At 55.1% G+C, this 19,435-nt stretch overlaps 1 protein-coding gene across 5 annotated transcripts in view; it reads left to right on the top strand.

The window, feature by feature from the left end:
- Positions 1-19,435, top strand: part of PGS1 (phosphatidylglycerophosphate synthase 1) — a 38,636-nt gene that overhangs the window by 5,510 nt on the left and 13,691 nt on the right. For 4 of the 5 annotated variants that reach the window (XR_009698399.1, XM_061175963.1, XM_061175962.1 and 1 more), the window contains exons 2-7: positions 3,385-3,574; positions 6,502-6,579; positions 8,686-8,785; positions 9,585-9,774; positions 10,810-10,988; positions 13,006-13,527. Coding sequence is in view for 4 of the 5 variants with exons in the window: in XM_061175963.1 (XP_061031946.1) it covers positions 3,385-3,574; positions 6,502-6,579; positions 8,686-8,785; positions 9,585-9,774; positions 10,810-10,988; positions 13,006-13,527 (1,259 nt within the window). In the remaining variant the exon portion in view is untranslated. The remainder of the gene's footprint in view (positions 1-3,384; positions 3,575-6,501; positions 6,580-8,685; positions 8,786-9,584; positions 9,775-10,809; positions 10,989-13,005; positions 13,528-19,435) is intronic. The other variant, XM_061175964.1, reaches the window with a different exon arrangement.

Here is a 19,435-nt window from a genome sequence, read left to right as displayed (position 1 = left end):
AGGCAGTCCAGATATGGATTCCTTTTAGAGATGCTGGGAAGAAACTTCCCTCTCTTCCCCACCGCCCTCCCCCTCCGTACTCACTGTGCCCTCCTAGAGTCACCCGCCCCATCCTCTCACCCCATTCCCCCAGGCCCCTCTCCAGGTGGAGGGAGTGGCCCCAGGTCAGCGGTCCTCAGCACTTAGGCCCAGCCCACTCTCCAGCCCAGGGAATTTGTCTGCAAATTTCACAGGAAGCCCTAAATCACCTGGCTGAACCTTTCCCCAGAGTCAGGTGTCTGTGTGGGTGGTGGCTGGAGCCCACCCTTTGGAGAGGATGCTGTCAGTTTCACCTTCAGAATTGTGGGCTGAGGATTGTTTTGCACTGTTGTTGCCGCCTCTGCCACCGGCTGAGGGCTGTAGCAAAGTAGTTAGGCTTGCCTGAGTTCGAGTACCAGGGTGCGCCCCTGCTCTGGCCCTAGCCCTGTCCTCCAAACTTCCTTGATAATCCGGAGTAAAGGAGTGAGAGGGCGGCAGAACCTTATTATCTGGCCCCCCAGCCCCTGCCACTTCCTCCTCCCTGTAACTAGAAATGGGAGCTAGATGGTATCTAGAAAGAGATGATTCAGGGGACTGCAGGCCTAGATGTGGAAATTGTGTGTGTGTTTGTTTAGTTCTCTAAATGGTGAGTGTGACAGCCCTGCTTTTTTTGTAGAGTAACCACAGCTCCCTGCCTCCTCCTGTCTCTTGGGGGTTAGGGTTTTGACCTGGGACAGCTGCCTGGAGGGGGGAATTGCTTTTGCAGGTGGTCGGCCCCTGGAGGCTGGGATTACCGTGCAGCAGGGGCTGTGGCTGGCACGGGGAGAAGTGTTTTCTGAGAAGATTCCCAGGCGTCCGTCATGGAAAGCGGGAAGTCGCCCCCGTGGGGATCTGGCTGAGATGCACGGAGAACGTGGGCCCCTGCACTGGCTCCCACGGGGGCTGGCTGCTTCTGCCCCGGCCCAGGTGCTGCAGTTAGATTTTGAGTGTCTGGGGTCTGGATGTGGTCTCCCCACCTGTGCCGACCTTGTGGGGCCTTTATAAAACTCTGTGCTCCTTTTCCAAGCACCTTCCTCTTTGGAATGTGAAGTTACCACTCGAGGGTTGGGTCTCCTCCACGATGAATCCCTGAAACCTAATTGGCTTTCAGTTCTTCTCCTCTCTAACAAAAATAAACCTGTCAGTACACAGGTTAAACAGGAAGCAACATAAAAGAGCCCTCAGCAGATCTTGGACTGAGGCCCTGATCTGGACTTGGACTGAAGCTTCCCAGGAGAGCTGCCTGACAGGCCCGCAACCTGCCTGCGGTGGCCCAAGGCCAAGCCTGTCCTGCCAAGCCCCTCTCCCGGGTGGCGGGGGCCCGACCCCCGTACAGTCGCTGTGTGTCTTCTCTGGACTGCCTGTTGAGCCCCTCCTGGGTTTTTCTGGCACTGCTGGGTTTTGGCAGTTCCTGCCTCTTCCCTTTGCTCGCACCTCTCCTCGCCTGGAGCCCCCGCACTTCCTGTCTGAATCCCACCGGGCAATCAAAGCCCATTTGGAGGGAGGGTTTTGTGAGGCCTCCCCAGCAGCTCAGGCATCAGCAGCTCCCCTTTTTGGTCAGTTGAAGTACATGCACTGTATGTATATTTTGACCTTTCCTTAATTAGCCTTAGCATTTTCTTTTGTGTTCTTAGATGATTTCAGGTGTGTACGCTGGTGAGGCCACCAGGTTTGCGGGCAGTGGTGCCCAGGCCGGCCGTGCCTCCCCCGTACACCAACTTGGATTGAGGCCCAAGTTGGCACTTGCCCTCTTCTGGGTTGCTGTGTGCCAAAGAGGTGTTTCCTCATCTTCCTTTTTGGGAGCGGCTCTGAGTCTGTTGGCTCATCTGAAGAACGCGTGGGGACTGACTGCATGGCCTGGGGTGCAGGCGACACCCTGGATATTTTTTATATGGTCTGAGCGATAAGTGCTGTGAGATTGGGAGATCAGTTGATCTTACAGTGCTGTGGGGTTTTCCTCCTCAGACAGACTATGTTTAATTAATGAACGTTAGACTTTAGGCCCCCTTTGCGGCTTCACGTTGATAGATTGTTGTGCACCTTTCCCGTTCTCATGGTTTTCCGTTGGACTGAAGGCGCTCCCTCTCCCCTCTGGAAGGTAGCCTTGAGCACAGCAGGAGCATGGCCTCCATTTTGGGGAAATCGAGGCCGCAATCCCTTGTTTACACGTCTTGGCCTTTAATTTGCTGCTTGTTACCCGGAAGCCAGAGGAGAAGTGTAGCAAGCTGATGCCCGGGAGTGTGGTCCCCACCTCTGCTCGGAGGCCCATGGTGAACCCTGGCTTCCCAGGGTCCAGACCCGCTGTCTTCCACCCGCTGACTAAACTTTTCTTGGCAATGAGTCTCCGTGACAGCCCGGTGGGCTTTCTGGGAAGCACAGCTGCGGGCCATCTGGCGTGTGTGTAGGGACATTCAGGAACCCTGGGAAGATTCAGCGTTTTATCAGGAGGCAAGTGAATGAAATCATCTTCCTGGAATTTGTGGCCCTTCAGGCCTTGGGGTGTTTAAGCGTCCTTTCCCTAGAGTCCCTCTTGAGGCCGTGGTGAAGGTCACACGCTGAAAAGGATTTTCCTGCTGCTCTTTGCTGGAAGTCAGATGAGGGGCTGGTCGGTGTGGGGCTCTGGGTGTGCACTGCCCTCCCCTGGCCCCCGCAGGTGTCTCGTCATCCGGACAAAGATGAGGCTCAGCGGGCAGGGGACCGTTTACTGCGGTCTTGGCCTCAGTGGACGGGAACCAGCCAGAGACGGGGTGTGACCTCTGAGGAGAATGTGTCCAGGGGTGAAGGGGCAGTTGTCGTCACTGCTGGCCCCTCTTGAGATGACCTCTTCCAGCGCCAGCTTTTCTCTCTGTATCCTAGTATTAAAGAGAAAACTTAATTTTTTCTGGGTCCTTCCTTGAATAAAAGCCCATTTATCTCATCAGTCAGACAACCGGGGGTCTGGGTTGTACTCACCAGACTGAGACCAGACCTGCCCTTGCAGGCAGCCTTTGGCAGCTTTCTGCAGGTGGGTTCGTTGGGGGCATTAACCAGGCGATGGCTTTTTTGAGTTTACTTGTGGCTGCTCTAAATTTTGAGTTGTTTGGAATCAACGTAAAGTTTGGGGTTTATCCATAGGCTTTGGCACTTCTTAAGTTGCTCAACTTGTAGGGGCTGAAAAAGTCTTTTGCAGAGTTTGACTGGGGCTCACTTAAGATGGTCTAGGAAATCTGAAGTTCGCCCGCCGCCCCCCCTCCCCCCCAAAAAATTTCTTATTTGCCCACAGGAGCTGAGAGAGAGTTGTGAGGAAGTATTTGAGAAGTGTGACCCTTTGTATGTCTCTTTCCCCAGGCCACCATGGCTGTTGTTGGCTCCTCTGCTGTCTCCAGCTGTCCCCCATGTCACCTCGCCTCCTTGCTGCCTGTGTCCGGAGGGTGTGCATCGCTTCCAGTGGATCAGAAACCTGGTTCCAGAGTTCGGAGTCTCCAGCTCTCACGTCAGGGTGCTTTCTTCACCTGCAGAGTTTTTTGAGCTCATGAAGGTAAGTTGTGTCTAAGAGAGAGAGGGTCAAACATGGAATTAGAGGTTTGGGGGCATAAGGTTGGCTGAGTCCCGGGCTGAAGCACCTTCTGTTCTAGAAACTTTTGATGGCTGCTCAGCTCATTCCTGTGGGTTCCACCTGTTAGGTTTCAGCTTCACAGATGGCTGAGTTGAGCTGTGATCAGAAGCTCCCCTGGGTGGCTGATGTCTCAGGTGGAGCAGCTCAGAGCTTGCGGGCACTGAGGGTCAGGTCCTAGGTTTTGGTTCTTGTGGACAGATTGATTCCCTTCGTTCCGTGTTGGAGATGTAGGCTAGACGGGAGGTTAGTGAGAGCTTGGAGACCTCAGCAGGCACGTCCCCGCTGAGGACGTCTGGGGGGGAACGAACCTCATTCTGGTTAGGGCACGGCAGACTCCTGCCGCGGCAACGTCTCCAACACACAGTAGCTCCATAAAGTAGACGACAGCAAATGGAGACATAACGACCTATGGATGGGATTTGATATGTAGGAAGTGGCCGGGAGCCTCTCAATTCAGTGGAGAGTATTTACAGGTAACTGGAAAGTCTGGATGTCTGGTTTTAGCTCTCGTGATCCTCGTTCTTTTCCGTAATTCTGTCTAAAGTTTGTACCTTCTCTCTCTTGGTAGAGATGCTAAACTTTGCATTTGGGAGGGGTTCAACTTTCAATACATTAGTCAGGTGTTCATGCCACGTCTAGTTATTTGTGGTTAAACTGCTAATCGGAATGAAGTAATTAAACGCTAATTAATTTTTAGTTACATGAATTCTGAGTTTGTATTAATTCAATGATGTTAGAATTAAGGTATGATGCGGTCAGGAGGAGAGCTGGGACATAACAGGAAATACATGTAGTTGTTCCTGTTTCTGCACAACAAACTCTAGTTCATTTGAATGCTTGCACATTTTCTCTCCTTTGCCCTGTTGTTCTGTAGATCCACTCTTAGCTTAATTTCCGGCTGGCTTGTTCCAGTATGCTGTGTGTGTGTGTGTGTGTGTGTGTGTGTGCGCGCGTGTGTGCGTGTGTACACGTGCATGCTCTCCCCCACTTCCCTACACTGCTTGACTCTCCTGTGTGTCCTTGTTCGTGTAGAACTGATGCTGAGGCTGTTTGCTCTTTGCTCCTACTTGGTTCTCTGCTTGGCTTGAAGAAACAGGTTTTTCAAAGGAGGTGGTTCTTAGTGTCCCAATCAACTCCGGGTGAAGGATGGACTGAGTCTCCACGTGGGGGTCCCCTGGCCTGGAGGTGAGGCCACGCGGCGCACCTGCTCGGGGTGGGTGGGGCTGTGGCAGCCAGGAGGGACGCGGGGGGCTCAGCCCAGCAGGCCAGGAAGAAGCCGAGGCCACCGTTCCCTGCCTTCTGCACTGAGTCATGGGCGGGTTCTCCGGCACGTTCTGTGTGGAGCGGGATGTGTTTCTTCCTGGGACAGAGTGGCCCGTGTTCCCTGAGAAGAGAGTGCAGCGTGGTTTCTGCCTGGGCCCAGGCCTTCGTGACAGCTGAGCTTGTACCAGAGGACCTGGCGCCATGGCAAACAATTGCATAGACTTTTGCTGCCCGAACTTGATTGCCTCACACCTTACTTGTTTTCCTCTCTTTCCTGTCTTCATACTCACTTTCCCCACAAGCAACCATCTGAATAAATAACAAAACGAAGGAAACAGCAAACATAGGAGATTCTTTTGTTTGTTCCTTGCATATAAGCCTTTCCCAGTGGTGTGTTGGTGTGTTTATCTAGTCAAGATGCCCCTCTTCCTCCATCGACAGTGCAGGCTGTGGGGGCCATGTGGGAAAGCCAGCACGTGCGTGTGTCCTGCCTCCCCGGTGCCCTCTCCAGCTTGCCCTGAGGGTGGTGCTGCCCTTCTTCCTGCTCTTGACCTCCTCTGGGGCCTGGCCGCGCTGGTGAGGGGTCCGGTGTCCTCCCATGGCTGGAGCAGGTCTAGGGAGAGGACGCTGGCTATTGGGACTGACGCATCATCTTCGGACTGACGCATCATCTTCGAATGTTGGTGTGTTCTGTTTGTGTGTCTAGCTAGGTACCTGTCTGTCTGCATCTCAAAACTATTGCATACTTGGGACTTCCCTGGTGGCGCAGTGGTTAAGAATCCGCCTGCCAATGCAGGTGACACGGGTTCGAGCCCTGGTCCGGGAAGATCCCACATGCCGCGGAGCAGCTAAGCCTGTGCTCCACAACTACTGTGCCTGTGCTCTAGAGCTACTGAGCCCACGTGCCACAACTACTGAAGCCCGCCTGCATAGAGCCCGTGGTCTGCAACAAGAGAAGCCACCGCAATGAGAAGCTCGTGCACCGCAATGAAGAGTAGCCCCCGCTCGCCACAACTAGAGAAAGCCCGCGTGCAGCGATGCAGACCCAACGCAGCCAAAAATAAACATAAATAAATTTATTAAAAAAAAAATTACATGCTCATTTTAAAACCCCAGCTGTGCAGACGGGGCTGGAGTGCAAGTTTGCCCCCGCACTCCCTCGTCTGGCTCTGCTCCTTGGACACACACACACACACACCCCTACACCTATACCAGGTGTGCATGGGGTGGTGACGGCGGAGCATGGTTTACGTTCTGTTCAGTGATTTGCTTCTGTCCCTGCAGTGCACCGTGGACATCCCCTCAGGTCAGTGTGCACAGATCTTCGTTCTTTTCGTGGCTGTGCTGTATCTTGTAGCATGGCTAGATCATGCCTTACTTTCAGGCTGAGTATTTTAAATTAGGGTTGTGGGTCCTTATCTGGTAGGTTACCACACACATTTGAGGCTTGCTTTAAATATTAATTGGTGAAGATACAGGATAGTTCAGCTTGGAGTGTTATTTGCCTCCAATATCAAAGGACTGTATCTTTCTCAGTGAACTATGAAAACGGTGATTATGAATTTTGAATTGTTTCTTCTCTTCAGGGGCAGATAAAAGTAGCCAAGAGGCGGGTCGTGATGGCGTCCCTCTACCTGGGGACAGGTCCTTTGGAACAGGAACTGGTAAGGTTTAAGCAGGGGTGGTCCTACTGGCAGTAGTGAGTCACCCTAAAACCTCGGGCTGTGCAGAGCCGTGGAGTTGGGGTAGAGCCGCCCTCCTTGGCCTGCGTCTCAGGCCAGCTTTTGTGCTTGTTGCCCCAGATTCTGGGGCACGTCAGGAGGATCAGCTAGGGGTGCAGGGAGATGTGATCCTGGGCCTTCTGACCTCGCTGGCCCGTGTCCTCACCCTGCACAGGGGGCCGTAGGCCGTCTGTCTGCCAAGCCGGGGCTCCGAGAATTGTGACCCACAGGCCAAATCTGGCCACTGCCTATTTATGTGTGGCCTATGGGCTAAGGACGGTGTTCACATTTTCTTTTTTAAAAATAAATTTATTTATTTATTTATTTTTGGCTGCGTTGGGTCTTCGTTGCTGCGCGCAGGCTTTCTCTAGTTGCGGCGAGCGGGGGCTACTCTTCGTTGCGGTGCACGGGCTTCTCATTGCGGTGGCTTCTCTCTTTTTTTTAAAAAATAAACTTGTTTATTTATTTATTTAATTTTTGGCTGCGTTGGGTCTTTGTTGCTGCGCGCGGGCTTTCTCTAGTTGTGGCGAGCGGGGGCTACTCTTCGTTGTGGTGCGCGGGCTTCTCATTGCGGTGGCTTCTCTTGTTGCGGAGCACGGGCTCTAGGTGCGCGGGCTTCCGTAGTCGTGGCTCGCGGGCTCTAGAGCGCAGGCTCAGTAGTTGTGGCGCACGGGCTTAGTTGCTCTGTCCGTGCGCCACAACTACTGAGCCTGTGTTCTAGAGCCCGCGAGCCACGACTACTGAAGCCCGTGCACCTAGATCTTCCCCCATGTGAGATCTTCCTGGACCAGGGCTCAAACCCGTGTCCTTTGCTTTACATTTTCAATGTTTGGCAAAAAATCAAAAGAGGAGTAGTAATTGTGTCACATGAAAAGCATGTGAAATTCAGATTTCTGCGTCCATAAATAAAGCTTTATTGGAACATAGTGACTCTCATTAATTTTTGTTTTGTCTATGGCTGCTTTCTTGCTACAGTGGCTGAACTGAGTAACTGTGACAGGGACCACCTGACCTGCAAAGCCCAAGATATTTACTCTCTGGTCCTTTATAGAGAAGGCTTTCTGAGTCTGTATTAGACAGAGGAGCCAGCATTGCAGGTCGAGCTGGCCGTTGCTTTCGCCCAGGGCTGGTGTCGGGTGTGGGTCTGCGGCCAGCCTGGCTCCACCTAGACTTGCTGTCATGCTGTGCTTGTCCCTTCCAACGAGACACGCGAGGCTGGGAAGGAGCAGACGTCACCCGTTGGGCAGCGGGGGCTTCTTGTAGGACGAGCCCAGCGCAGAGTCTGTAGGTTGAGCTGAAGTGAGTGTGAATGAGGTCGTTGTGTTGTCGGAGTCCCTGGATGGCTCTCTACTCTGAGGGAGTGAGATGGACCCTTGCCTGTAGCAAGTGTTGTTTCTTGGTTTGCCTTGTTCAGAAACCCCCAGGGCAGAGCTGGAAGAGAACAGGGGCTGTGGTAGAGGGCGAGGGGGAAAGGTGGGGGGCAGGAGGGAGCCCACCCCTTCCCTTCCTGTCTGAGGAAAGGCTGCCTCGCTTTCAGGACGTGCTCTTAGCTGCCAGCTTGGGAAGCGTGTTTGTTCTCCTGGGAGAAGAATGCCACGTCCAGCCTGTGGAGAGTGGCAGTGGGCAGGTTGCGTCTTGGATTTATTCGTTCAGCGAATATTTACCGAGTGCTCTCCATGTGTGGGGCGCTGTTCGTTGTGTGCCTGTAAGGATGATCCATTGGAACGTGTGTGGGAGCTTGTGTCTTAGTGTTTTCAAGAGCGGCGAGGTCCAGACCCTTGGGCACCGCGTCCCTGACCCCCAGAGCCCTCTTCCTGCCAGGCCCGGGCCGCAGACGCCGTGTCTTCTGATTACGGTTCCTGCGCTGGCCTCAGGTGAAGAGGTTTTGCAGCGTTGGCTTCTGGTGTGTGCGTGTACATGCTTGTGTATATGTGTGTGTTTTCAAAGAGGACCGTGGGGGCATTAGCTGACAGGTTGGTTCATTCCTTTAATACATAACCATCTTTTCAGATCTTTCATTTCTGTTCTTTTGGGGTCTTTTCTTGGCAGGTGGATTGCCTGGAAAGCACTCTAGAAAAGTCACTCCAGGCGAAGTTTCCTTCCGACCTCAGGGTGTCCATTCTCTTAGACTTCATGCGGGGCTCAAGAGGTAGGTCTGACGCCCTCTCTGTCCCCCTGATTCTTCCTCGTTCAGGAAGAACGAGGCGTTACACCCTCACCGCCCTGTCCTCAGCCAGCAGCAAGGCTGTTTGAAGCCCGTCTGGGCTGGCGCAGCATGGCCTGTCCGTCAGGATTCTGTCTGTGGCAAGTGACTGACAGTCCAAGTAAAAATGACTTTGGGAAAAAGAGAATTGTTTTGACTTCCACGTCTGACCTGGTTGGGGTGGGTTGTGATTTGGGGCTTGGACCTTTGGGCTGCCTTCATTGTCTGGCTCCTTGCGGCAGCCTCTGGCAGTCCCAGGCCCATCTTGCCGCATCTTGTCCATTGGAAGAGCATCTGCTTCCCTCCTGGTCAGCCTGGAGCTCCTGCGCGGCCTGCCTCGGGCTCTGTGCCGGGGCTCCTGAGTGTGCTGACCGGCCCAGCCTGGGCCTGCGTGCCTTCCCAGAGCCAGGGTGGTCAGAGTCATCTTCACCCAGAGCAGAAATGGGAGGGCGGGGCTGGGTGGCGCCCCCGGGAGGAGATTGGGCGCAGTTACCAGGAGGCGGGTAGAGGGGTGCTGTGGGGCTCGAAGAGCGGATGTCCGCTACACGGGCCGCTCAGTCCTGCCCCGAGATGTGGTGGGTGTCCAGGTAGAAGCTTCCCGGAGCCCCTCTGGCTGAAAACAGCCCCTGGCGGTCTGACTTGGACAGCTGCGCAGGCCCTTGGTGGGTGGTGCTGCGCTGGCGGCTGCGTGTTTTTCCTGGTGTGACTCTGCCGTCCTTTCCCTCCTGCTTGCCCGCGTCTTCAGGAAGGAAAAACTCTCGCACGATGCTGCTCCCACTCCTGCAGAGGTTTCCAGAACAGGTCCGAGTCTCGCTCTTCCACACGCCTAACCTCCGTGGGCTCCTCCGGCTCCTCATCCCCGAGCGCTTCAACGAGACCATCGGCCTCCAGCACATCAAGGTGTACCTCTTCGACAACAGCGTCATCCTGAGCGGGTGAGTTGGCTGCCTTCTGTCGGGGATCTCCCTTAATATTCTCCAAGGCAGAGACCAGCAGAACGCGGAGGAGGCAGAGTCCGTCCCCTCGAGCCTTCGAGGACCTGCTGGTACGTGTTTAGTCTGGTTGCCTAGCTCTCTCGGCGTCTTCCCGGTGTCCTGTCTGCCATGGAAGCTGGAAGCCACGAAGGGCGACTGAAAGCTGGCCGTGGTTTACTGAGCCCTTACTCTGTGCTTGCTCCTGGGTGAGCCCCTCGTGTACTGTCTCAGCTAACGCGCACTGTCACCCTGCGTGGTCTTTCCCTCACTTTGTACACAAGAAAACCGAGAGGACAAATAACTTTGTCAGGTAGGGCCGGGTGGGAATCCAGGCCCTTTGGGGGACACTGGGGCCGAGCCCGAGTGGTCCTTGGCTCTGTAAGTGTCCGCATCTCCTCTCGGTGGTCAGCTCGGTGAGGGGAGGGCCTTGCGGTCACTCCTCTGTGTCACCTTAGTGTCATTCTCGCCCACCTCTCGTGAGCGGCCAGGCTCAGTAGCTGTTTGTTTTATTTTATTTTATCTATTTATTTATTTATTTTTTTGCTGCGTTGGGTCTTTGTTGCTGCACGTGGGCTTTTTCTAGTTGCGGTGAGCAGGGGCTACTCTTCCTTGCGGTGAGCTGGCTTTTCATTGTGGTGGCTTCTCTTATTGCGGAGCACGGGCTCTAGGCACGCGGGCTCAGTAGTTGTGGCTCGCGGGCTCTAGAGCACAGGCTCAGTAGTTGTGGTGCACCGGCTTAGTTGCTCCGCAGCATGTGGGATCTTCCCGGGCCAGGGCTCGAATCCGTGTCCCCTGCATTGGCAGGAGGATTCTTAACCACTGCGCCACCAGGGAAGCCCATCAGTAGCTGTTTGTTAATTGCCTGCTGCTGCTGGTGCATCCTGATCCGAGTTGGTTGCTCCCCTGCTCCTGCTGGTGACCCTGAGACCGGGGTCCCCAGGACTTGCTGTCGCACCCTATCGCCTGAGTCCTCACCTGCCGCTTTCCTCCCTGTAGCGCAAACCTGAGTGACTCCTACTTCACCAACCGGCAGGACCGCTACGTGTTCTTGCAGGACTGTCCTGAGATTGCGGACTTCTTCACGGAGCTGGTGGACGCGGTGGGGGACGTGTCCCTGCAGTTGCGGGGGGACGACACGGTGCAGGTGGTGGAGGGGATGGTGCATCCTTACAAAGGTAGGGTCCCGGGCTCCTCGCCCTCCTGAGCCTGGGGGTGGTGAGGGCGAGGAGGGCACGCCTTTGGTAGCCTTGCCACGGGTTTAGGAGACTTGGGTGGCAGAGCCTTGTTCTGCTTTTGTCTTTGGAGCCAGACAGATGTGACTCACTGGCTATCGGTCATGCTCTGCGGGTGAGGGAGCCGCCGGGGAAGGTGGGATTGTGGGCTTCGGGTCTGGGTGCCCACGGGAGTGAGCCGGGAGCCTGCCCTGCACTTACAGGAAGCGGCCTGCTAAATGGCCACCTCCCTCAGGGCCACCTCCCGTGACTCTGGAGCACAGAGGGTCTGTGGCTCTTGGCTCCATTGAGGTCTGCGGCCTCCTGCCTGGAACGTGAAATGGGAGAGTCCTCGGCCCTGCTCACTGGAAACAGGCAAACCCTGGCAGCTAGCATTCCCGGGCTATTTGCATTCCTGTGATTCTTGTGGCTGTGGCTTCCTGGTGGCCTTTAAGGAGGCCTGCTGCTGAATTTGCAACCGTGTCAGCAATGTGGGGAACGGGTTAAACCTAGCCCATGTGAGGAGAAGAGCCAGAAAGGAAGCATCTGAGTGGGGATGTCTGGTGGGAACCCTGTCCCAGGGGCCTGGGGATCCGTGCACTGTGGAGCCAGCCCGCGATCTGTGTGCCTGCCCTGCCTGCTGCCACTGCGCCTATGTGCTATAGAGTAGTATAATAATTACTATTTTGTTTTAAATTTCAACAATAAAAATTTATGGAAGTCTGTTTTCTCTTTCATTATATGAGTACCTACATAGTGTTCTCAGTTTTACCCCCTGGCTCACAAAGCCTGAAATATTTACTGTCTGGCTCGTACAGGAAACACTGGCTGACCCCTGATCTAACTTAACAGGCCTGGCATGAATATGCAGAAAAAAGGGCCCCCATTCGGGGAAGAATTGAGAGTCAGCACGCTCAGAGGGCGTGGGGGGCTGGGCACAGCCGTGTTCGGGACCAGGGCAGCTCAAGAGAAGCAGTGAGTGAGCGGCCCCCGTGGTGGCCGCCGTCGGTAAGGAGGGGTCCCCGCAAGCAACATTCCTTCTCTGGGCTGCTGCCCGGCCCTGGAAGGCACTCGGGCATGTGTGCCTGTTCCCAGCCCAGAGCACGTGAGCGGTGACCAGGACAGTCGTGCTGCCCGTCTCTCTCTTGTTGATCAGCCCTGCCCAAGGCTTGCTATTCTGTCAGTTTTTTCAGAGAATCAACTTTTGACAATGTTGAAGTTCCCTATTTTTGTATTTTATATTGTTGTTTTCATTCTGTTAATTTCTGCTTTATATAATGTCCTTCCTTGTACTGTAGTTTTTGGCTTTTCCTGTTGTTTTTCCTCCTAACTTCTTGAGTTGGATGCTTAGCTCATTAACTCTCTTATCATCTAGTGATAGCATTTAGACTCACTTCTTTTCCCTTCATTGTGTCCCTGCAGCCACTCGTCACTGGTGTCCGTGTGAAAACAAGGCCCAGAGCCTGCCTGTTCACCTCTGACCCTTTGTGGCTCGCTCTCCTGCTCTCTGGTCATACTTAAACATGTCTCTGTCGGACACGTGTTCTTTCTGACGTGTTACATGCACACCAGTCACGGGTGTGCAGCTTATGTACGTGTTCATAGTGGGTTGGCTCCCAGAAGCCCCCTCGGGTCCCTAGCCGGGCATGACCCCCCCAGTGTGCCCACTATCCTGACTACCATCACCCTCAACTAGTCTTGTCTGTTTCTGAACTTTTTGTAAGTGGATTGGTAGAGGCCTTTTCATTTCCCACTGAGTGCAGGCTTCTTGTGGCAAGACCCTTTTTCGGGCATTTCTGTCCACAGAGGAGCCTCCCATGGGCCCGGTGTCTTGTGCTCAGTCGAGACGTGTTTGGTGAAGGATCAATTGTGGTATCTGTGCTTGCCTGTCACGTGCCATGTGGTGTGTCTTCCGTGCTGAATGGGAGTCCAGAGCCTCCATTCTCTGCTCCTGACTCCCCTTTGCCATGTCTCCCTCTAGGTGACCGGGCTGCGTATTGCAAGGCAGCCAATAAGAGGGTTATGGATGTGATCAACTCAGCCAGGACCCGCCAGCAGATGCTGCACGCCCAGACCTTCCACAGCAACTCCCTCTTAACCCAGGAAGATGCAGCAGCCGCTGGAGACCGGAGGCCAGCCCCAGACACCTGGATTTACCCATTGATCCAGATGAAGCCCTTTGAGATTCAGATCGATGAGATTGTCACGGAGACCCTGCTGACAGAGGCCGAGCGAGGCGCTAAGGTCTACCTCACCACCGGCTACTTCAACCTGACCCAGGCCTACATGGACCTGGTCTTGGGCACGCGAGCCGAGTACCAGATCCTGCTGGCCTCGCCGGAGGTGAACGGCTTCTTTGGGGCCAAGGGGGTGGCAGGTGCCATCCCGGCCGCCTACGTGCACATTGAGCGGCAGTTCTACAGTGAGGTGTGCAGCCTGGGGCAGCAGGAGCGGGTCCAGCTGCAGGAGTACTGGCGGAGGGGCTGGACATTTCATGCCAAAGGTACGTGGCAGCCGGCTGGCCAGAGGACGGCCCCCATGCGGGACAGCCGGGGGTGGGCGAGCTGGCCCACTTGTTAGCGCCCGTGGTGCCGGTGCCTGCCTGGTAGAGCCCTGCCGCTTACCCCGTCTGTCTTCATGACAGCCCTGCGGGTGCATCACAGTCATCGCATTTATGTGCATTTCAGTTATGCAAGATCTCTCCCAGAACTTACAAACTCAGATCATTTGGGGGGCTGTTTTAAAAAATGTACACGTAACCTCTCCCCTCAAATAGATGAAGAGGCATGTGCTTTAGTCTTTCTGTGATCATCCGAGTTCTCCCGCATTGGCCCTGCCCTTCTTGGGGACAGAGAGGATTCGTTAGGGATCATTTGTTCGGCATCAAACAGCCCACTTTTTCAGTCCTTTCCTCACCAGTCCTGTTTTTTCCCCTATGTGCCAAACCTTCGTGTTTTGTTTTTTTTTTATAGCTGAGAAAACTGAGGCTATCTACTTAGAATGTTGACAGGTACAGGACTGCCCCAGGGTCGGTCAGAGTGTGAATTGCATATTGTAATGGTCTCTCTTGCGCAGTTGTGTGCATCCGTGGAGCAGCCCACATGTGGCACAATCCCAGGGGATAGCCATGATGTGAACAAACGGGTTTAGAGCCCTGTGCTTAGCAGTGGGACCACTGGCTGCTCCTCCATGCCGAGGGCACCTGCCACTCGGGTGTGACCGCTCCTTTCTGTGCTCCGGGAGACCCCATGGCCAACTCGGTTAGTCCTGTGTCTAAAGGAATAGTGGACAGCGTGGGGACCCCAAGCCCCGACTGAAGTGCCTGGCTTTCCTGACTTCTTGCTGGTGGTTCAGAGACCCATTTTGCTCCTGCGCTGGTCCTGGGGGCTTCCGGAGAGCCTGAGCGAGGTGGGAGGGGGATGGTGTTGTCACGGCCGCTCATCTATGTTGTTTAGACTTGAGGTCGCTTTGAACCCTCAGGTTGGACTCTTGTTTCCTTAAACCATTGGTTTCCGTCTGGGGGTGTGCTAGGAAATCCCCCAGGCCACCCCAGGCCGCCTGGGTCCAGCCCTCTGGCATTGGGTGGTTTCCACTTGCTACTGCGGGGCCTGCGTGCCTGCTCAGGCAGGTGCCTGGTGTGGGAAGTGAGCTCTGCCGTTGCACCGATCCTGGATGTGTCGGGGGCTAAGCCCGGCCGGTGCTTAGGTGTCTCCGGGCAGGCAGGCCAGCCCACGGGGGTGTGGAAGGCATTTTAGGATTGGCTGTGTTACTTCTGAGAATAACAGTGGTGCCTGGGGTGGGGTAGTAGAGACAGAGAGCTGGGTCGTGGGAGGAGCTTTGAGCTCTGAGGGGACCTGTGTGCCCGGCTCCTCGTCTGCCCTGTGGCTGGGTCGGTGCGGGGGGTCCCTTGTCACTTTGGGGCCCCCAGTGCAGCCTGGCTCATCAGTTCTGAGTGTGCTGTGGGTTATTTCCGTGAAGCTGCGCTGATAAACGTGCAGTGACTCCCCAGTTACCGTTGAAACAGAAACACCCAACCGGCTTTTCCAGTGTGTCTCGCCTTTTCCCGGACTGGCAGACTCCAGCCGCTCCCTCCTGCCGCCCGCCCGCCCGCCCGCCCTGCTGCGGGTGGAGCCCTGCAGCCTGGCAGCTGGCTTAGTGGGGAAGGCCAGGAGTCCCAGGGTGTGTGCAGTAGAGGGGGAGGGGGAGAGCACGACGGGGCACGTGGAGAGGGGCTTCTGCGCAGGAGACGCCTCACCCTAACAGCAGGAGCCAAAGGTCAGATCACTCAGTGCTGAAATGAGAGGCCAGGCCCTTCCCTGCTTAGTGGCTGTGCTCGATAGTGGGGGGTCTTAAGTCAGCCCCCCTTTCTGGCTCATCTTTTGACGGTCACTTCCCCCAAAGCAACCTAGGACAAGGAGCAGGCAGCACAGGTGGCGCTGGGTTTGGGCTGTGGAGTGGTGGACCATCTACCGATTGCCTGCCCTGTGCAGGGGCCATGCTGGGTGCAAGCGGTGTGTCTGCGTTTGGGCCCCGGAAAGTTCTTCCCCATGGCTGAGTAGCCTGTACTACAGTTCTCTTCCCCAGGCTCCCGCAGGGCAGGCCGGGGCTGATCTCGGCTCCTCCTGCTCCCAGAAGCCCTTGGGTGACGAGAGGGAACGGGGATACTGTGTTCCTGCTTCCAGATCCTTGCCCTCCGAGAGCGCTGTCAGCGCCGCACGCCTCTGGGAGTCAGGCACCCCGAGGCTCTGAGCCCTGACTGTGTGTTGAACCTGCTGGTGGCCACGTGCAAGGCGATGCAGGAAAGCTCCGCTCGGTCCAGGCCTGTGGACGCCGGCAGGCGAGGTGGGGAGAAACAGCCTTCTCGTGGGCAGCGGCCACGCCGGTCCACGGGTGCTAGTGGATAGCAGTGCAGTCTGGTGACGGGAGGTCCCGAGGGCTGGGGTGTACTCTTTGTTGTTTTCTGCTCACCGAGTGTCGCCAGGAGCGTGGAGCAGGGGTGCATGCTCGGCTGGAGCAGCGCTGGTTCTGCCCAGTGGCCTGAGTGGAGGCCGCCTCACCGGCTACTCTGTTGATTTCCTAGCAGACTTGAATATGTATCCCATTGTAATAAGTTGAGCTGCTTGAAAGAACCAGAGGGACCTTCCAGTCTTTAAAGGCGTGTACTAGCGACCGCTTTGGCAATGTGGTCCGTCTGGTTAGTTTTTATTTGGAGTTTTGCAAAGGGCGCATATGTGATATGCCAAGGAGACCCTGGGTAAGCACGATGTGGTGGAGAGGTTACCAGGATGGGAGTCTCGAAGCCTTGTTTTCAGCCCAGATTTACCTTTGGCACAAGTGGAGGGACCAGGTTCAACTTCCGTGTCAACTGGGGCGATGGCTTTGGATTGTACTCAGGAGGGAATGGCGACATGCACGCGTTCGAGTTTCTGTGAAATGACCGTGCGGTTCATGGGCGAGGAGCGGAGTCCCGGGGGTGGTGGCGGGGACGCCGTGCGTGGCGTCGGAGGGCTGGGACCCGTGGCGAGGAGGGCATCCTCCTCACCTATAGTTTTGTTGCTGATCTCCCCGTGGGTCAGTGAAGGGCGACACTGAACCCGGACGTCTTACCAGCATCTGCTTGGCCTCAGGAGGGCTTTGGGGGTGTGGGAGGGTAGGGGTCCACTTTCGACATCCGTCAGTTGGCAGCTCTTCTGATTGATGGTTTGTCAGCTTCGTGTTGCCCGGCCTTCGTTCCTCACCTGGTGGGTGAGGTGGGACAGGGTTCTGGGAGCGGGGGAGCATTCCAACCTAACGGGGAGCACCACCAGCTCAGCTGGAGTTTAAAGACTTAGGTTTTTTAGAGCAGTGTTAGGTGCACAGCAAAATTGAGAGGAAGGTACAGAGAGTTCCCGTGTTCTCCCTGCCCCTCAACACATGCACAGGCCCCCCACTGCATTTATTATAATTGATGAACCCATGGAGACGCGTGATTGTCACCCCAAGTCCACAGTTTACATCAGCGTTCATCTTGGTGGTGTACGTTCTGTGGGTTTGGACAAATGTACAGAGTAGTTTCGCTACCCTAAAATCCCTCTGTGCTCTTTTTTTGTTTGTTTGTTTGTTTTTAATAAATTTATTTTACTTGTTTATTTTTGGCTGTGTTGGGTCTTTGTTGCTGCGCACGGGCTTTCTCTAGTTGCGGTGAGCGGGGGCTACTCTTCGTTGCTGCGTGCGGGCTTCTCGTTGCGGTGGCTTCTCTCATTGCGGAGCACAGGCTCTAGGCGCGTGGGCTTCAGTAGTTGTGGCACACGGGCTCAGTAGTTGTGGCACGCAGGCTGTAGAGCGCAGGCTCAGTAGTTGTGGCGCATGGGCTTAGTTGCTCTGCGGCATGTGGGATCTTCCCGGACCAGGGCTGGAACCCGTGTCCCCTGCATTGGTGGGTGGGTTCTTAACCCCTGCGCCACTAGGGGAGCCCCCCCTCTGTGTTCTTGTGCTCTGCCTATCTCCCCCCTACCCCCAGCCTCTGCCCTGGGCAACCGTAGATTTTTTTTTTATTGTCTCCATAGTTTTGCCATTTCCGGAATATTATATAGTTGGAATCATACAGCCTGAAGCCTTTTCAGACAGGCTTCTTTCACTTACCATGCATTGAAGTTTCTTCCATGTCTATTCATGGCTTGATAGGTCATTTCTTTTTAGCGCTGAATGTATTCCATTGTATGGATGGACCACGGTTTATCCTCTCGCCTACTGAACAACATCTCAGTTGCTTCCAGGGGTTCCCCTTTTAAACTTGGTCCTGGTTGAGAGTAGGGTACAGGGGACCAGGAGCAGGATGGCTTTGTCAGCGGTTGTGCGTGCTATGTCTACCTCGTGCCAATGAACTAACCTCTTTAGGTCTTGGAGAGGCAGCAACTTCAGGGGAGTCTGAGTGAGTATGAAGTGTGTCAAGCCTAGTTCTCGCATCTCCTTAGCTTTCTGCTCCATGGAGAGGAGGGGGCTGAGAGGTGGTGTATGCACCATCATGGGATTTCTTGCTGTGAGAGCAAGGGCCACATCCGTGCTGGGGGACGTGGGCTCTGCCTGCTGTTAAGATGTTGACTTTGATTTCATCTGGATGCAATATTCCAGCATTAACAGCACGATGTGTGTGGTGAGGGCGGGGCAGGGCCATTGGATTAAGAGATTTCTGGCTCCTGCTGACAGAGGAATCTGTTAATGATTGTGAGAATTGTCACTATTTTTACTGCCTTCCCGATAGGCCACTTGGCATGGCGCCCAAAGGTGAACTTGTAGTGAGAACCAGGGCAGCTCCACCCTGTTTGTGGGGCACACGTGAGGCAGTTCTCACCTGGGGATGGGGGTGTGCCTGGGGCAGTGCCGCTCGCCTTGGACGGAGCAGGCGTCAGCCTCCGGGCCTCTTGGAGTGTTTTGGTTCTGTTCTGGCCTCAGAATAGGTGATGCTTATTTATTCATCTGAGGGTCGGACTGTGATGTCTTCTGTCCCCTCTTGTTTTTACAGGGATCTGAAAACCCTCTGAAATTTATTGCAGAATATTGTGGGGGGAGGAGAGGGAGGGGTGCATAATTTTGAATTTTTCGTGGAGAGATCCTCAAAGAAGGTCTCTAACCTGAAATGTTCATGTGCTCCTGCTGTAGAACCTCAAGGCCTTTTTATACTTAATCATTTGTTGGAAGAGGTGTTTTTATCCGCATTTTATTTATTTTGTTCAAACAAGTATTTATTGAGGGCCTGCTGTGTGCCAGGCAGCATTCAGGGCATTGGGGATAAATCACTGGGGACTAGACTAACTCCCTGTCCTCATAAGGTGTAGGTTACTGGGAAGCAGATAATAAGTGGATGAATGTGTCCAAATACAGTGTCAGGTCGTGGAAAGGGCTTTGAAGAAGACCAGAGCAGGAGGGGGCTCCAGGTTGATGGGGGTCTGTTAGATGGGGCCTCTCTGAGGAGGTGACACTGAGCAGAGACCCCTGGGCGGGAGAGGTCCGGGCAGAGGGAACAGAAGCGTGGAGCCCCGAGACTACACTAGGCTTGAAGGACACCCCCTGGGCCAGGGTGGGCAGAGTGGAGGATGGGCACTGAGGTTGGAAGGGGCTTGGAGGCCAGGGTGAGCCAGGGCTGTGGGCAGCCTGGGGCTATCTGGGGCATGATGCTGGGACTGTGAAGGACCGTCGGCGTGAGCAGAGCGGAAGCAGGTGTCTCTCTCCCTAAAGAGGAGGCCAGGGCGTGGGGCAGGATGTCTCATTGCAGAGCTGGGAGGCAGCGGAAGTTGTTGGCCTGCAAGTCCAGTCATCTCTGTACCCACGGCACGCTCCCTTTGTGGTGAGACCCGCTGTCCCCGGTGCTGAAGTTCAGTGCCCCCCTCCCCCCCCACCAAAGGCACTTTCTCCCATCCTGTGCCGTCCTTGCT

The sequence above is a fragment of the Eubalaena glacialis genome, chromosome 19 (genome assembly GCF_028564815.1).
Source record: "Eubalaena glacialis isolate mEubGla1 chromosome 19, mEubGla1.1.hap2.+ XY, whole genome shotgun sequence".
Taxonomy (NCBI): domain Eukaryota; kingdom Metazoa; phylum Chordata; class Mammalia; order Artiodactyla; family Balaenidae; genus Eubalaena; species Eubalaena glacialis.
Note: the sequence above shows the minus strand (reverse complement) of the source record. Positions and strands in the feature narration are given on the sequence as shown.